The sequence below is a fragment of the Trachinotus anak genome, unplaced genomic scaffold, assembly GCF_046630095.1.
Source record: "Trachinotus anak isolate AG129_WGS33_773 ecotype Australia unplaced genomic scaffold, CSIRO_AGI_Tana_v1 ptg000008l, whole genome shotgun sequence".
In the NCBI taxonomy this organism is placed as follows: Eukaryota; Metazoa; Chordata; class Actinopteri; order Carangiformes; family Carangidae; genus Trachinotus; species Trachinotus anak.
The window spans coordinates 14,163,072-14,178,884 of NW_027273859.1; the positions used below are offsets into that span (position 1 = coordinate 14,163,072).

The 15,813-nt window shown below is 44.0% G+C and overlaps 2 protein-coding genes across 3 annotated transcripts; one reads left to right on the plus strand and one right to left on the minus strand.

The window, feature by feature from the left end:
- Window positions 1-271: 271 nt before the first annotated feature.
- On the minus strand, window positions 272-6,524 carry fancg (FA complementation group G). Of its 2 annotated transcripts, XM_071482799.1 has the most exons (14): window positions 6,368-6,524; window positions 5,598-5,694; window positions 5,363-5,488; window positions 5,091-5,263; window positions 4,519-4,672; window positions 3,930-4,060; window positions 3,674-3,820; window positions 3,271-3,431; window positions 3,052-3,118; window positions 2,568-2,884; window positions 2,438-2,478; window positions 2,154-2,327; window positions 1,634-1,748; window positions 272-720 (listed from the first exon to the last, which is right to left on the minus strand). In XM_071482799.1, exons 1-14 carry the CDS (start codon window positions 6,434-6,436, stop codon window positions 627-629), a joined length of 1,866 nt encoding a protein of 621 aa, XP_071338900.1. In that variant the 5' UTR covers window positions 6,437-6,524; the 3' UTR covers window positions 272-626. The 2 variants fall into 2 exon arrangements, 1 of the variants encoding a protein (XP_071338900.1); XR_011691626.1 differs by lacking the exon at window positions 272-720 and having other exon boundaries at window positions 2,154-2,313.
- Window positions 6,525-9,220: 2,696 nt separating this feature from the next.
- On the plus strand, window positions 9,221-13,767 carry LOC139624040 (neurofilament heavy polypeptide-like). Its single transcript, XM_071482802.1, has 4 exons — window positions 9,221-10,003; window positions 11,277-11,476; window positions 11,596-11,720; window positions 11,822-13,767. The coding sequence occupies exons 1-4, from the start codon at window positions 9,253-9,255 to the stop codon at window positions 13,116-13,118; spliced, it is 2,373 nt and encodes a 790-aa protein (XP_071338903.1). The 5' UTR covers window positions 9,221-9,252; the 3' UTR covers window positions 13,119-13,767.
- Window positions 13,768-15,813: the final 2,046 nt, after the last annotated feature.

Consider the following 15,813-nt stretch of genomic DNA (forward strand, 5'->3'; position numbering starts at 1 on the left):
GTCTGGAACACGTCGACACCGAGAGGATCGTTGAACTACAGCCAATTACAAACGAATGGGATGTTACTATTTTCATCAACTTTTTTCTTATTGGTCTGTCGCCAACTTCGGTCATCCAATTAACGTTTACCGCGTTGATATTGAAGAAGCGTAAAAACATGGTCTTTTACTTTTGATCATAACAGATCATGTGAGTAAGGTACTGTCCAAAATAATCATAGAGTTTTATTGATAGGACATAACCATAAAAAGAACAGCAACACAGTTTATGTGTGTTTTCTTAAATAGTGTATTTATTTTAAATTGAAAACCACTTCCAATTAATAAAATAACAATCTTGATAACTCTTGTCTGCCCTACAAACAGTTTTACATGGTACACTTTTCCCCCAACAAATCAGTTTCAGCTTTACAGTATGTCCAGTTATCTTGCATTATTTCATGCATAAACCACCACTCACCACTCATTCCCAGCCTCAAACACTTAAGTCCTTACAATATGCTTTATTTTACTGTCCCAGTAGATACATATTTTTTGTGGGTATGGGTTTCACTTTAAAGGCCAGAGAAAGTTCATCCTGTTCAATAAATGAAAGGCCATTCTTTTTTTTTTCCTCTCCAGGGTGACTAGGTATGACCAAGTTCCTGCATTCTGTGCCGCAGCTCCGTCGAATCCAACAAAGGGCCAGACTGGGGTTCCTGCAGGTACACAGGAAGCCCCCTGCAATGCAAGAGGCAAGCAGACAGTCAGGAGACTAAAATCACAGCACAGTAAATGTACTTTTCTAAAAGAGACATGAGACTAAATAAACTTCTGTGGGATTGAATTGTATTAACTTGGAAAAATGAAATGTGTTGGTTACACATGTTCAGATTATATCTGGATCCACCTGAGACGGACAGTTCATATGTGGCACCAGGATGCATCTGAAATGCATTTTGAGTGACCACTTGTGATCAAATTTGAACCAAAATGATTGTAGTCCCTTTTTGGTGCTTTGGCACAGATGTAAACTTGCAGTTGAAATAGCTAAAATGTCTTAATGATATTTACTGTATGTATTTTACCAATCTGTACATGTGTGGTGAACAACTAAAAATTATGTATTTCTCATGGTTGGACCACACCGTTCGATTGCCAATAATAAAGCTGTCTAGCTTTATAACTTGGTGATGATATTCTCCCTTCATGCCAACAATGAAGGAATATAACATTATGGAATACTAAATGCTTATCATTTTGCCGTAATTTAAAACACTGAGAAAATAGTTGACAGTAGCTTTAAAAACCTTGCGTGAATATTTTAGGATAGGTGAACCAACAACTTTGTCATGCTATATGCACACTACGTTGAGTAAACAAGGTTTTAGTGTGGTTGGGGATGCATCTGTGTCCACCCCTGCATGGTCACACGAGTTCCTGACCATCTCTGAGTGTGGGTTGTACAATGAAACCCATTACCCCACAATGGGTTTTAGGCGCATGTATTTAGAGCCTCACAAATGTAACCAAGTCAGTTGGAATGCATTTTTGTGAATAGGCCTGAAATGTACACTTTCTGCATTAACATACTGCATAGCATAAATCCACAAACTGAGTGAAGACAGTGAATTTAAGAATGAGAGTGTCTTACTGCACTGAGGACTGTGTGGTGAAGCTCCAGGTCTTTTCCCAACAAGCTGCTGCCTCCTGTCTCCTGCCAAGTCTCCACAGCACTTCACCACACCACAGCCCTGCACCCACACACTCTGAGACAGCACATACAACATGACAACATGTTCTAGCAAAGGACCACACAAACCCAGAACAGATTCACTACAGTCCTGTGGTCCAATTGTGTCAATGCCAAGAGTTCCTAGCTCAAACATGAAAAAGTAGATGCTACTGTGTCTAAAAATCTCAATGGAACCAGCTGCTCTTCATTAAAGAAAATAGATTATTTGAAGAAAATCAAATCTATCAGACCCTTTCTATACACACAACCACTGTTCGAATCCACAGACATTCTTTTCTAATCTGGAAAAAATGCTTTTGCTTTTTAACTTGAAATTACCTTAGAGAAAACTAACGGGACATAATGGTGCAGCAATTAATCAAAAATGACTAAGCTCTGTTGCACACACCATTAATATACAGCTGTGTTATATACATACCTGGGAATGCCTGTAGACCAAGCAGGAGATCTCGCAGTGCCTCTCTCAGTCGGTCTGTCTGGGTGAAGCTGATACCCCTACCAGCTAGTGAAAGACCCTTCAGCCTTTGGAGGATACACAGACCTGTTTCCTGCTTGACAACCATGTCTGCACTGGGGATCTGTGGTTGGAAACCTAGAATTGAGCATCAACAGGATATGATGCATAAAACAACAGCAGCTGGAGGTTGTGAGAAAAATGGAAATTTCTCTCCAAAGCCTCAATAAAGTCAGGAAAGTACTCACCTTTCTTTTTATAGCGAACCTTCACCAGCAAGTTGATACACCTATAACGCAGAATACAATCTTACAGGATGTGTTGGTATACCAACATGACCGTTTCATGATAAACAAAAGACAGTTCCATCTCACAGACCTAGTGTAGTGAGTCACAGCTTGTTTCCAGTCCTTCAAGTGCGTGTGGCAGTGACCCTGCAGGAGGTAGGCAGCACCTGCCCAGAGTAATGTCGCCACCTTATCTTCACCCTCCACACTCACTTCCCCGGTCTCAGCTTCACTCCTGTCCTCTGGATCTTCCAAAACGAGCTGTCCTGGTAGCAGTTCTAGTGTTGTGCTGATGACTTCATTGCACAGCGCCATGCAATCCGCAGGCCGCCGGGCCATGAGCAAGGCAGCTCCAGTCTCCAGGTAAAGCTCAGGCAACCTGGGGAGGGGACTGGCTTCAGCATGGACCTGAGACAGAGACATACAGGAAACAGATGTTACTTCAAATCTTATGAAAGTATTCTTCCCTGGAGAACATACAGTCTGGCTTCCTCACAAATTAGCATGCAATAAACACAAAAACAGAACCACAGCTCATTGTTATCTTGCATGTCTGTCAGTGTTTTTAATCTCACTCCATGTTGATCTTCTGAGTGAAGAGCAGCCAGCAGGTCCAGATAATGTTCCACACCCTCTGACAGCCTGCAGAAATAGCAACCACACCCATTTAAAAACAACAGTGTGCACCGAGTCCACTATTCTCATCTCCATCTCCATTTTCTGGTTTTGAGCAGTGGTCAGGTGCCAGTAAGAAGAAGAGATAGAGACTCTGAGATTCACACTGGTCATCTCACCTCCCATGGAGCACACATTTCAGGGCCAGTTTGTGAAGGACAGAGAGGGCAGAGGGAACTGAGAGCAAGTTGCGCAATGATTGGCTGCAGAGCAGTAAGGACGGGGAGAGGAGATGGGTATCGGCCAGAGCAGGAACTGTAGCAGAGGGCAACATCAAACTCTGTGTGACAAGAGAGGTTTCATGTTTCAATATGCACGCCTACACTTGAGTCAATATGTGTCAGTGTCCAAAATTAACCCATTTGCTCACCTATTAGACTATTCAACCACAAAATAAACATATATGCACTGTTTTTTAACAATAAAAAAAAAATTATATATATAGTCACAAGACAAATGTTTAGGATAATTTTCCTCATTCACTCTATCTATGTATATGAACTGTATATGTGTGTCACTCACTGAGTGCAGCAAGCGAAGAGCTTGTATCTCAGCCTGCGTGTTGCCCTGCTGTCTGTAGATGAGCATGCTCTGGTACAGAGCACATACGCAACAGGAGTCAGTCTCCAGTGACTTCCTGTAACACTGCAGTGCCATTTGAGGGCGGTTCTGGAGACAAATGCACACGCTTTCACTTGAGTGCATTCAAATGTTCAAACCTGTTAGGCCCATGCATGATGTATGCTAATTTGTTTGTATGAGTAGTGTGAATATGTACCATGTGGGCGAGGCAGGAGCCTGAGAGGAGGTGTACGTATGCTACTAGAGCTCTGGGTGCCGGCAGGGAGGAGGCTGACTGTAGATCAGACAGTGCCTCTGAACTCTGACCCTCACTCAACCTTTCAGCACCTTAACCAAACAAACAGCACACGGCAAAACACAAAATTAATTACTGAGTGCCAGAAACAAAAGGTGTCCAAGTATAAATCACTTTCATATATCGTTGTGTGAAGAATTCTTCCCAGTTCAAGGGTTTAAGAACCTGTTAACTGCCTCCCAGTACTGGCTCTTTTTTTATAATTTACTGAATTCTCACAATCAGCATCATAACACATAGACCAAAAACAGTAGTTTGGATTCAGATAATATTTTTCTTGTACTATGACTGAGTTTGTGTGTTCCTGCAATCTCTTGGTAGTATTCATGCAAAAAATGCAAATTGATTATACCAAGATAAACATGTATTAAGAAAGCACAGAGCAGAAGTCAAAACAATAACTTTATGCTTATACGCCGTACAATGCAGTGACAACAAACTGTATCTGGTCCTTCAATATGCATTAACAAAAACTATTAATCTTGCTGACCTTGGGCAATGGAAGTGCAGATCTGCAATAATTCAACAAGCTTTCTTGGGTCCGTCAGCAGTAGAGGAATGTCAGAGGACTTTCCCCTCGCCTCACTTCTTCCATCATCCCCAACTCCACCACAGAGTGTCTCTAACAGAGAGGACAGCTCCTCCTGCGCCACAGGGAATTTGTAAAGTATAGTTTTACAGAATAGTTTTACATGTTAATACGGTCATATCCTCAGTAACAAGGAAGATAAAAAGGAAGGAGACAACAAGGCTTGAACACCAACATAATGAGCAAAAATTTTAATTTACAGATACATACTGTAAGGTACATATTCATAACAACATCACATAACCTCCTGTGGATTACATCACAAACATATGATGGTGGACTTCACTTGGAAGATAAACTGAGACTTATGGCTTTAGGAGGACTTAGTTAAGTGGTTTTGTCCACACTGGAGGCTAAATGACAGCCATCTTATTAGCTTAAACAAACTGGACTGAATGGGTAGATGCAATAGAGTTCCTTTAAACCACATCAAACACACAAGGTGTGCACACAACTTATAAACAGGGCCTTACCTTAAATTCCTGTATAGATTTCAGCTGGCAGGTGGCCAACCATATTGCCCACTGCAGACTGAGGAGGTACAGTACACAGGAATTCAAAGCTGTGTTTCCCACTGATTTGAGAACCGTTCTCCAAAACATAGGAGGGTCTGAAGCAACGGAGTCGTCTCTTGTGATCTGTAGAGCTGCAGGGAACACGAACAGGCTCAGGAGTCCTTCGGACTAACGTGAACCTGAGTGGACAGCATTAGTTCATCTACATCTATGATCCTGTCATCACTTACCTCTCTGTAGGGCTTGTGTGAGGAGCAGCTCGGCTTCTGTGAACTGAGACTGAGCAGTAGCGCACACACAGGCATTGTACACCACTGATAGCTCCAAATGCGTGTGGTCTGCAAGAGGAGGAACACCTGCAGACGAGGAACATGGGGAAGGGAAAGGAGGGAGATAGAAAATGCATAAAGGTACAAGCTGAGCTCTCCACCGTAACAAATTTGGATTATGAAAAAGATGGAGCACCTTGGATTTTCCTTAAAAGTCTGTGAAACTCAGAGGAACACCATCTCAGGTGGGTCTGGTTCTGATCGCGGCCCAAGGTGTCTCCTCCTTCCTTCTGCTGAAATTATCAAGTAAAACCAAACTGATGACATGAACAGGATGTAACATTTAGGCAGTGATCAGTGGCGGAAAGTAACCAAGTGCATTTACTCAACCACTGTACTTAACTCCAATTAAGATGAACCTCAACTTTACTGAGTATTTTCATTTTATGCTACTATACTATTATATCGAGGGAAAGATGGTATTACTTAGTTTTACTTCACAACATTGATTAGATATAGTTGTAAGTTATTTCTCAAAAAATACCTTGACTAGCTACAACAATAAAATGCTTCTTAACAATATAATATAATATACTGTAATATAATATGATATAATATAATATAAATCTGTGCTTTTAGTTAAGTAAAACAATTTGATAGTGATTTTTTAATAATGTGGTATCTAATGTAGGCTAAGTATCGTAAAAGATATAAAAAGTTCTTCCTCCTCTGGTCATAAAACAACATTATTTACTGACCAGCTAAAAAAACCAAATCAAACACAACAGGGGAAAACAGTCTGTTTTTGTGAGATGCTCTGCAGTGGCGTTAACATAAGCCAGGATCACATTATGATTTTTGCCTTATTAATCTATTCTTAAGTATTGACAGTTTCATAAATTACATTATTTTCCAATGTCACATGAGTTCAAACTAATTACTGAACAGACTCCTGTCTGAACCTACCTTCCATTCGTTCACCAGCTCGTTATTTTCCCGGATCCATTTATTTAACAACGAGGTTGTTCGATTCATTCTTATCGCTGTTTTTCGAGAGAGTGGAAGTTGCTGGGTTTGAACCCTCCCTCGTCAGAGACGGCAGAGCTGACACAGGAAGGAAACGCTGGTGGCTTTAGCGCAGGGAGGCTGCGCTGCCCCCTGTGGACAGATGCGGAAGCGGCAGCGGCGCCCTGCTGACTGTCCACCAGGTGGCGCCGGGACTGAGCCAGGGTCAGTGGTGTTCTGGAAACTTCAATCATGACGTTTTTTTTTTTTTATTTTATTTTTTTTTATTTTATAGCCACCAAACTGTGAGCAGCTGATGCTGTTTGCCTTTTGACATTCATTTTACACCACTCAAAACACAACCTTAATGTATTTAGTTTCACTCTGAATGATGGATGAAAAAAATCACAATGGTCACACTGGCGTGCTGCCACGATCACATGCATACACATGCACACATGCACGCAGATGTAGAGGTCTAAAGCAAGTAAACACAAGCCAAGGCCTTAATTATATTACAGCTGAGTCATCCTTGAGACTGCCGGGACAGCCATTTTTCTAGTTGTCCCTCACAAGGTGACTCCCTCTTTTCTCACCCAGTTCCACTCCTTTCCTCTCCTCTCATCCCCATGTCTCTCTGTCATCTCCCCATCCGTGCATCGTCTCGCTCCCTGTTGTCTGCAGCCTTCACTGTCTGCCTGTATCAAAGCCTCCCTGCTCTTCTTTTCTTTCATTGTCTCAAGTCACTGAAAGCTCTAAATATACCACTATGGGAAAAAAGCAGGGGAAGATCCTGATATCCACTCCTCCACAGCATACACTCACTCACTTGCACCTGCTTAGACATGCACACGCGTAACACACACAAGAGCTGTCTTCCATTCCGGTTTTCTACGTCTTTCAAGTCTCCTGAGACAGGTTTCACCGTTTTCTGACATTTCCCTCTGCATCGATCCTGCTATTTTCCATCTCTATCTCTGTCTCATTCAGCCTCTGCCTCTCCATCCATCCCTTCAAGGACAAGGTCGGTAGGCAAGAGCCTCCCGTTTCTTTCCCCTCTCAATGTCATTCACATGGCAAGACTTCAAACTTCCATTATAAATGCCGTATTAAACATTTTGCTGTGATTAATCCACCCATTGCACCACTGCATGGCAAGAAGCGAACAGCAGCCTAAAGTTGGCTGTTCCATAGACTGCTTCTGGACATTTTGCAGGTGACCTTCCATCATCCGGAGGTCTTATTCTGTATTATATCTTGTTTGGTCAGTAAAATAGAAATAGTTTCAGGTGAATGGGAGGATTTAACTTGACTGGATTTCTATCATCATCATCATCATCATAACTGCCAATAAACCCCAAATGTGGCTTGTTTATGATATTTCATCTGCAAGAAAAGGTGTCCAACATGAGCTACTGAACATGAGCTCCTCACAACATCACTGCTGAATTCTGCCTACTCTGCTCCATTATCCTCATCTATAAAACATGAAACCAGTGGAGGGAGAGAATGTGAGACATGATATTTCTGTCCTGCACCCTCCAACCTCCCCCACCCCCCACGCCCACTCAGACACACACACACACACACACAAAAGATGTGAGATGTGGTGCAAAAAAACACAAAACAAGGGTTTCATCTTTGAAACTATAATTGAAGGACCTTTAAGTGGCATGACACCGTTGCTGGAGGACAGGGTTAAGGGCCTGTGTGTCACACAGTCCCCTGAGTGTCACTGGGCTGACAACAGCATGTTCACAGGGATGAAAAATGGCTGACATGGAGCAATGAATGTGTTCTGATTCGTCTGTTCCTCAACATACACCTCAGGGGAGAGGCATATTCACAGTTCTCCCTGCTCCTTTATGGCATGCAGAGCAAACTCATTCACCCTGAGTTTGAGTAATCAATAGGTGCTGTACGTGCTCTTCAGAGCTGGTCCTCCTCTCGGAGCAGACATCCCTTTAGATCAGCAGAGACAGCTCAATGTGTTTTTGTGTGAATGCTGTATCATCGTAGCTCAGTGGACAGGCACCCTGATGTGCATGCACTGAGAAGTTGCTGTTTGTGCTGCTGTCGTTTTTGGTTTATATTTCAGTGTTGTCACACGTCATGCTTGGCCTGTGACCACACCTGCACATCTTGAGATGAATTTTTCTGAAAAAGAGGCAGAAACTGACAGATCAAAAGTTACGTTGAAGTAAAAGCACAGAAGCAAAAAACCTTTCCTCTGTGGTAACAGAGGGAAAGAGAGAGAGACAGAGAGACTGTCAATGGCCCAGCAGTTGAGTTGGGTCCCAGGGGGGGATGGCGTGGATCTGCAAACTCACACTGCAGCAGTGAAGCTACAGAGAGCATCAGCAGAACACACTGCACGCCCACACACTCAGTTCACATACACCTATTAATATGTATATTATTAATATGTCTTCAAAAAAATTGAAACTGTGAAAAATTAATAATTAATGAGATCTGTTTAAGAAGCGCCATAGTAATTAATAGTGTTGCAAATATGCCCAAAGTGACTCAAATCGTTTAACACACAGACTGGCCAATATTTTCCCCAGATGTTTTAGGCACATAAGTGAAAAGTGATGCCTGACAAACATTTACACGCTACAAAGCCAATACTGTTGTTTCAATAAACCTCATTAACACCTTCAGTAAAAATTCAACTCATCCACAAAGTGCTACACTGACTATAGGCTATTCCTGCGCATGCTGGAGAAAAGATATCTCTTTAAGTGGAGTGTGCCCTGGTGCTGACTAGTGAGTTTTCCCTCCCTCCTATATAAGCCCTGCGCTCCCCCTCCTGCTGCAGTCAGTTCTCCTCTGGACCGGCCAACATGAGTTTCACGGTGGAGCACCACTTCTACGGCCCGACCTCGTACCGCAAGGCACGGCCTGCCTCCGTGTCCTCCAGCGGCTTTCACTCCCAGCGCCGCCGCCTCACTTACAGCCAGCCGTCCTCCTCCGAAAGCCTGGAGACCTTCAACGGTGACATGACGCGGAGGAGCGAGAAAGAGATCCTGCAGGCTCTGAACGACCGGTTCGCCGGCTACATCGACAAGGTGCGTAACCTCGAGATGCACAACCGCAACCTGGAGGCAGAAGCGGCAGCGCTGCGACAGAGCCAGGCCGGACGCGCATCTGTTGGAGAGCACTACGAGCGAGAGCTGGGCGACCTGCGGGGTCTCCTGCAGCAGCTGACCGGGGAGAAGGCCCGCACAGCTCTGGAGCACGAACACCTGGAGGAGGACATCCAGCACCTGCGGGTCAGGCTGGAGGACGAGGCGCGGAACCGGGAAGAGTTGGAGGCTGCCGCCCGCGCCATGAAGAAGTACGTGGAGGAGTGCCGGCTGGCGCGGCTGGAGCTGGACAAGAAGCTCCGCGCCCTGGAGGAAGAGGCCGCTTTCCTGAAGAAGAACCACGAGGAAGAAGTGGCGGAGCTGCTCGCTCAGATCCACGGCGCGGAGGTGAGTTTCGACATGCGAGACGCGCTGAAGGTGGACGTGACCGGCGCGCTGCGAGAGATCCGCGCACAGCTGGACAGTCACGCATCCAAGAGCGCGACACACGCAGAGGAATGGTTCAAAGGTGAGTTGTGTCAAACAGGTAAAGTTTTATACAAAGCTTTGAATATTTAAAATGACAAACGTCGTCAGAGCTCAGGGCAGCGCTTGTTCTCTGTCCATGGTGCTGAAGTCTGAAATCCCGTCCCTGGGATTCGCAGCGTCAGGGGAGGTTGTTAAGGTGACTGAACGTGAATCAGCAGTATCTTGCCCGAGGACATATCACGGTTGTAGATTAAACACGTCCTGCTGGTTGTGTTAGAAATGTCATCGCTTTTCTAACACCAGTCTGCCAGATAGAGGAAGTTTAATTATGAAGGAAATCAATGCAGATCATCTAAATAGAAAATGCGAAACGATCAGGGCTGAAATAATTTGACCCCCAGTATAAACGGTGCGTTTTTCTGTGGCTGCATCGCTGCCGCAGAATGAGCGTTTTTACTTAAGCCAAGCACTGCGGGAGTGAGATGGCACACAGAGGAGGGAGACTGTGACTCATTTGCACTCACTTTGGGCAAAACAGTGGGTGTGTTCTTGCCTGCGCCCCATGTGCATTGTGTGTGTCTCTGCTTGTTGTATTAATGGCTCTTAACCCCAAACCTCTACAAATAGAATAGCCCTGTCAAGGTCACGGTGCTTCATCACTGGGCTCATGTTTTCAATAGTCATCCTCTCTGCTGTCCAGACTGGAGTTAACCAAGGATGCAGAAGTAACCTGCATTTTTTTTATAGAGTGGTTGAATCACAGCAATTACACAGCACAGCAATTACAGTAAGATGCACCACTCTGCTACTGATCAGTGCGATTCTACACAAATTGAGAACTTTAAAGGCCAAAAAGGGTTTTATGTGAACAGCAGTTCAGTGGCATGTTTCACCACTATACACTGACCCCTGTGGTACATTTACATGCTGACTTGATACCGCCAGTAATGACCTTCCCTGTGAGGTGTCCAGCTGACTGCAGCAGTGAGGCTCATTCACGCTTGGACGAGGGAGCAAGCTGAGTCAGACCACTGACTGGCAGATGGATACTGTCAAGGTCACTCAGGCTCCCAGCAGTGACTGCTCTCTTAGGCTGTCAATACAGAAGACAAGTCAAATGTCCTTTTAAAAAAAAGTCCAGTGTATGCCTATGGACTGAATAAGAATACTGAATTTGTCTTTGCTTCAGTATATGCAGGTCACCTCAACCTGTTTTGGGCCTCGTGCCAGCTGATGGTTTGACACAGCAAAATGTCTTACACTACATAAGTGATTTCTAAATGTTATACATTCTTTTGTCTGTGATCTTGTAGTCCGTATGGAGCGTCTGTCTGACGCTGCTAGGTCTAACCAGGATGCCATTCGTGGGACCCAGGAAGAGATTGCAGAGTACCGCCGTCAGCTCCAGAGCCGCACCACTGAGCTGGAGACTCTCCGAGGAACCAAGGAGTCACTGGAGAGGCAGCGTATGGAGAGCGAAGACAGACACCACGATGACCTCAACTCACTACAGGCACAAACATCTCACTTATCTCGCACAGAGCAAACCAGAAGTGCACATTCATCTCATACATCCTTTCGTACCATCAGCTCTATGTTTGACCTGTGCGGCTTTGTGTTTTTACTCTGCAGGAGACCATCAATCAGCTGGATAATGAGCTGAAAACCACCAAATGGGAAATGGCCAGCCAGCTGAAAGACTACCAGGACCTGCTTAATGTGAAGATGGCGCTAGATGTTGAGATAGCTGCTTATAGGTTGGTTTAAAACCACATGTAATTAAAATAGATTCATTGGCTTCGTAATGTCAGAACTTATTGACGGTTTCACTGACTGTGTATTTTTGTCTTTCAAACAGGAAGTTACTGGAGGGAGAAGAGAATCGCTTTGTGTCAGGAGGAGGTCCGTACTCCTACCTGGAAAGCAGAATCTCCGCCCACCTGAAAGTGAAAGGAGAAGAGATCTCAGATACAGTCATTGTGGAGGAACAGACAGATGAGACCCAGGTGACAGAAGTGACAGAGGAGGCAGATGAGGAGGAAAAGAAAGAAGAAGAGGAGGCAGCAGTAGAGGAAGAAGAGGAAGGTGAGCAGGAAGAGGAAGGTGAGGAAACCAAAGAAGAGGAGGGAGAAGGTGATAAGGAGGAGGAACAAGAGGGAGAAGAGGAGAAAGAGGAGGAAAAGGGAGAGGAAGAAAAGGAGGAGGAAGGCGAGGAGAAGGGAGAGGACGAAGAGGCAGGTAAGGAAGAAGAGAAGTCCAAATCTCCAGAAAAGGCTGCATCCCCTCCTGCAAAATCTCCTCAGCCTAAATCTCCTACTGTCAAATCACCAGAATCTAAATCTCCACAAAAATCACCAGAATCTAAATCTCCACAAAAATCCCCAGAATCTAAATCACCAGCAGCCAAATCACCTCCTAAGTCACCTGCAGTGAAATCCCCTGCAGGAGATGAGTCAAAGTCGCCTGTGTCAAAATCCCCACCCAGCAAATCCCCTGAACCTAAATCTCCTCCACCAAAGACCCCTGAAGCAAAGTCTCCAGAGAAAGAGAAGGCCAAGCCTGTCGCAGCCAAAGAAACCCCTAAAGAGGAGAAGAAAGAGGAGAAGCCTCAGCCTGTCAAGGAGGAAAAGAAGGAGAAAGAACAGCCTGTGAAAGAGGAGAAGAAGCAGGAGCCCAAGGAGAAAGAGCCTGAGAGCAAAGCAGAGAAGGCAGACAAACCTGATACAAAGAAAGACAGCAAAGCAGATGAAGCACCGAAGAAGGATGACACTTCAAAACCTGCTGCTCCCAGCAAGCCTGCAGAGGACAAACCTGCCCCCAAGCCTGAGGCTAAAGAGAGCGCTCCCCCAGCTAAGGAGGAGAAGCCCTCTGCTCCTAAATCAGAGAAGCCTGAGCCTGAGCCAAAGCCTGCCCCTAAACCAGAGCCTGAGAAAACAGAGAGCAAGAAGGAGGAGAAGAAGCCAGAGGAGAAGCCTGCACCTAAAGCTGAGCCTGAAAAAACAGAGAGCAAGGAGGAGGAGAAGAAGCCAGAGGAGAAAAAGGAGACCAGTAAAGATGAGAGTAAGGAGGTGAAGGAAGGAGCGAAGGCAGAGAAAGCAGAAAAATCTTCTGGCACTGAGTCAAAGGAGAGCAAGGAGGAGAAGGCCAAGAAATAAGCCTGTAAAGCTCTGTTCCAGGGCTGGAGAAGTGGAGATGCCAAAGAACTGCGAGGGAGGGAAGGGAGAGCAGGGCAGACAGTGGAACTACTCAGCAGCCCAGACGGGCACTGTATTGTCCAAAAAATAGCAGGTAATGGTATGTAAGCAATAGTGATTTCTGTAGCAAATAACCCCCTGCTCCCTAAGTATGGCCATTACACATCCCTGACGCTTCTGATGTACGACTGTAGTGAATGCAGAATGCTCTAAACTCTTTATCTGAATGTGACAACTGCCCTTAATAAATAACAAGTGCATTTAAACTGAATCCCGCTGATGGGGACCGCAGGGGCCTGCTGTACCTACACAAGCCTTCAAGGGTAGAGATGTCAAAACAATGTCAAGCTAAAGATTGTGACAGATATTGATTATAAAAATGTATATTTAAGGAGATACAAATGTCTATATTATATTTACAGATACATCAGTATGACAGACTTGAATTTTGCTTGTTGTGCACCTTAATGCAGCTTCTCCTGACAGGTGAACTGTAGCGTCTCACTCTTCCGGTCTGCAATGCTACGACGATGATGACTGTGCTATGTATAAACTGCTGAGAATATGCAATATGAAACAGTAAATAAAGAATGAAAAATCAAACCCAAAACGCTTAATGTGGGGGTTTCTTAATCTGTTTACACTGGGGGAAAAAATCTATAACACCTTAAGTGAAGATTTATACATGAGAGGTGACAATAGTTACACAGTGCGTGAGGCTGAAAGGTAGATGCTGTGAGTAACTGCACTGCATTGCGGCTAAGGAGGGGGGGAGCTGTACCCACCCTTTCTCACGTCCCACAGACGACGTTCATGTATAAATCAGGAGCAGTGCTGCCTGCTTGCACAGAACAAACTCATTTTTCCCTTATTTCCCTGCTCGGCCTCACAGCAAAAAGGAGAGCTCACACAATACAGCTATCCCCTTTCTAATCCCGATACAGCCCTGAATTTCAAGCACATAATTCAGAATATCTTCAGAAAAGAATGCAAAAGAGCCAGTCTTGATTCATCAGAATATATTGATAAAATGTCTTAGGTTACTGAATGAAAATCTTTTGAGGAATCTGACTTAGCTCCTGAAATAAGATGAACAAATAAGAATCACCTATACTTAATTTTCAGTGTTCACATGACCCAAATTAACCAACGAATGGTGGTTTTACTGCCTGATAAAATGGGCTGGTTGTTTTTTTTTTACAATGGCGAAGATGAGAGAGCTGTCTGAGAGCATCAGAAATGCTACTATCAAAAAACAATTCCAAGGCTGAGGCAATCGCCAAAGATCTTGAAATCCCTGTTTTCAACAATTTGTAATGTCATAAAAACTAAAGTCATAAAAGTCATAAGTCATAAAACTGTTAAGACACTTCCAGGCTGTGGCACTAAGAAGGAACTTAATGAGAAAAGTCTGTGAAGGTTGGTGTGGACCACACAAAACATCTCAAGATCTTCAGGCTGACCTGCAGCAGTCTGGAGTCTGGAGTGATGGTTTCAGCCCGTACCATATACCAAACACTACACCAAGTGGGGCTCCATGGGCGAAGGCCAAGGAGAGCACCACTATTGAAAGACAGGCACAAAAAGGAAGGACTAATGTTTATAAAAAATGAGATCGATAAGCCAGTCTTTCTGGAAACTGTTCTATCGACAGATGAAACCAAATCAGAGCTCTGTGGGAACGCAGTGCATCAGTTTGTTTATAGGCAATGAAATAAAGCACATGAGGAAAGAATATCCTGCCTACAGTAAAACATAATAGAGATTTTATCATTCTGTGGCGCTGCTTTGCTGCCTCTGGTACCGGAGACACTGAATGTATCAATCATGATGAAATCAGAAGATTACCAAAGCATTTTCGAGCAAAATGTGCTACCCAGTGTGAGAGAACTAGGTCTGAGGTGCAGATCTTGGGTCTTTGGGTCTTTCAGCAGGTCATCAACCGTAAGCTCACATTCAGCAGCATAAAAAAAAAAAGACGGAAAAGGAAAAGGTGGACTGTTTTAAATTGGCCGGCAATGAGTCCTGATCTAAATTCCACTGAAAACCTTTGGAGAGAGCTGATATCTGCCACTGCAAGAAGGAATCCTGCAAACTTAAAAGAGCTTGGAAGCACAACAATGGAAGAATGACAGAAAAGACAAGTGAAGCTTCTGGATGGCTACAAGAAATGTTTAGAAGCTGTCATTGTTGCCAAAGGATCTGCAACCAAATATCAGTGAAGGCTGATAATTGTATGTCCGAGGTACATTTTGTGTTTGGATTATTTCACTATTATGGAAGTGTTTTTTTTTTTCTTTTGTTCAGTGACCCTGGAAAGCCTGGTTATATAAATTTGTCTTCGTGTCCTGAATATATTCTGAATACCAATGACTTTGTAACTGGACTGTACATCACCCACATTTATCTCATTATTGTTAATTCATAAGTACAATAATTATTAGCTATGTAATACACTTGAGTCATGTGTACGCTTAATATTAATAAATAACAGACCTTCACTTTCAAAACTATATGAATGTGGAAATACAAATCCTGCCTGTCATATCTGATCACGACTCACAGTAATAGTCAAGCTATTCATAGATTTCTACAATCGTTCACAGAAAAGGTGAAGCTAAAATTTTAATAGGCTTTACTAATGACTGCTGCTGCT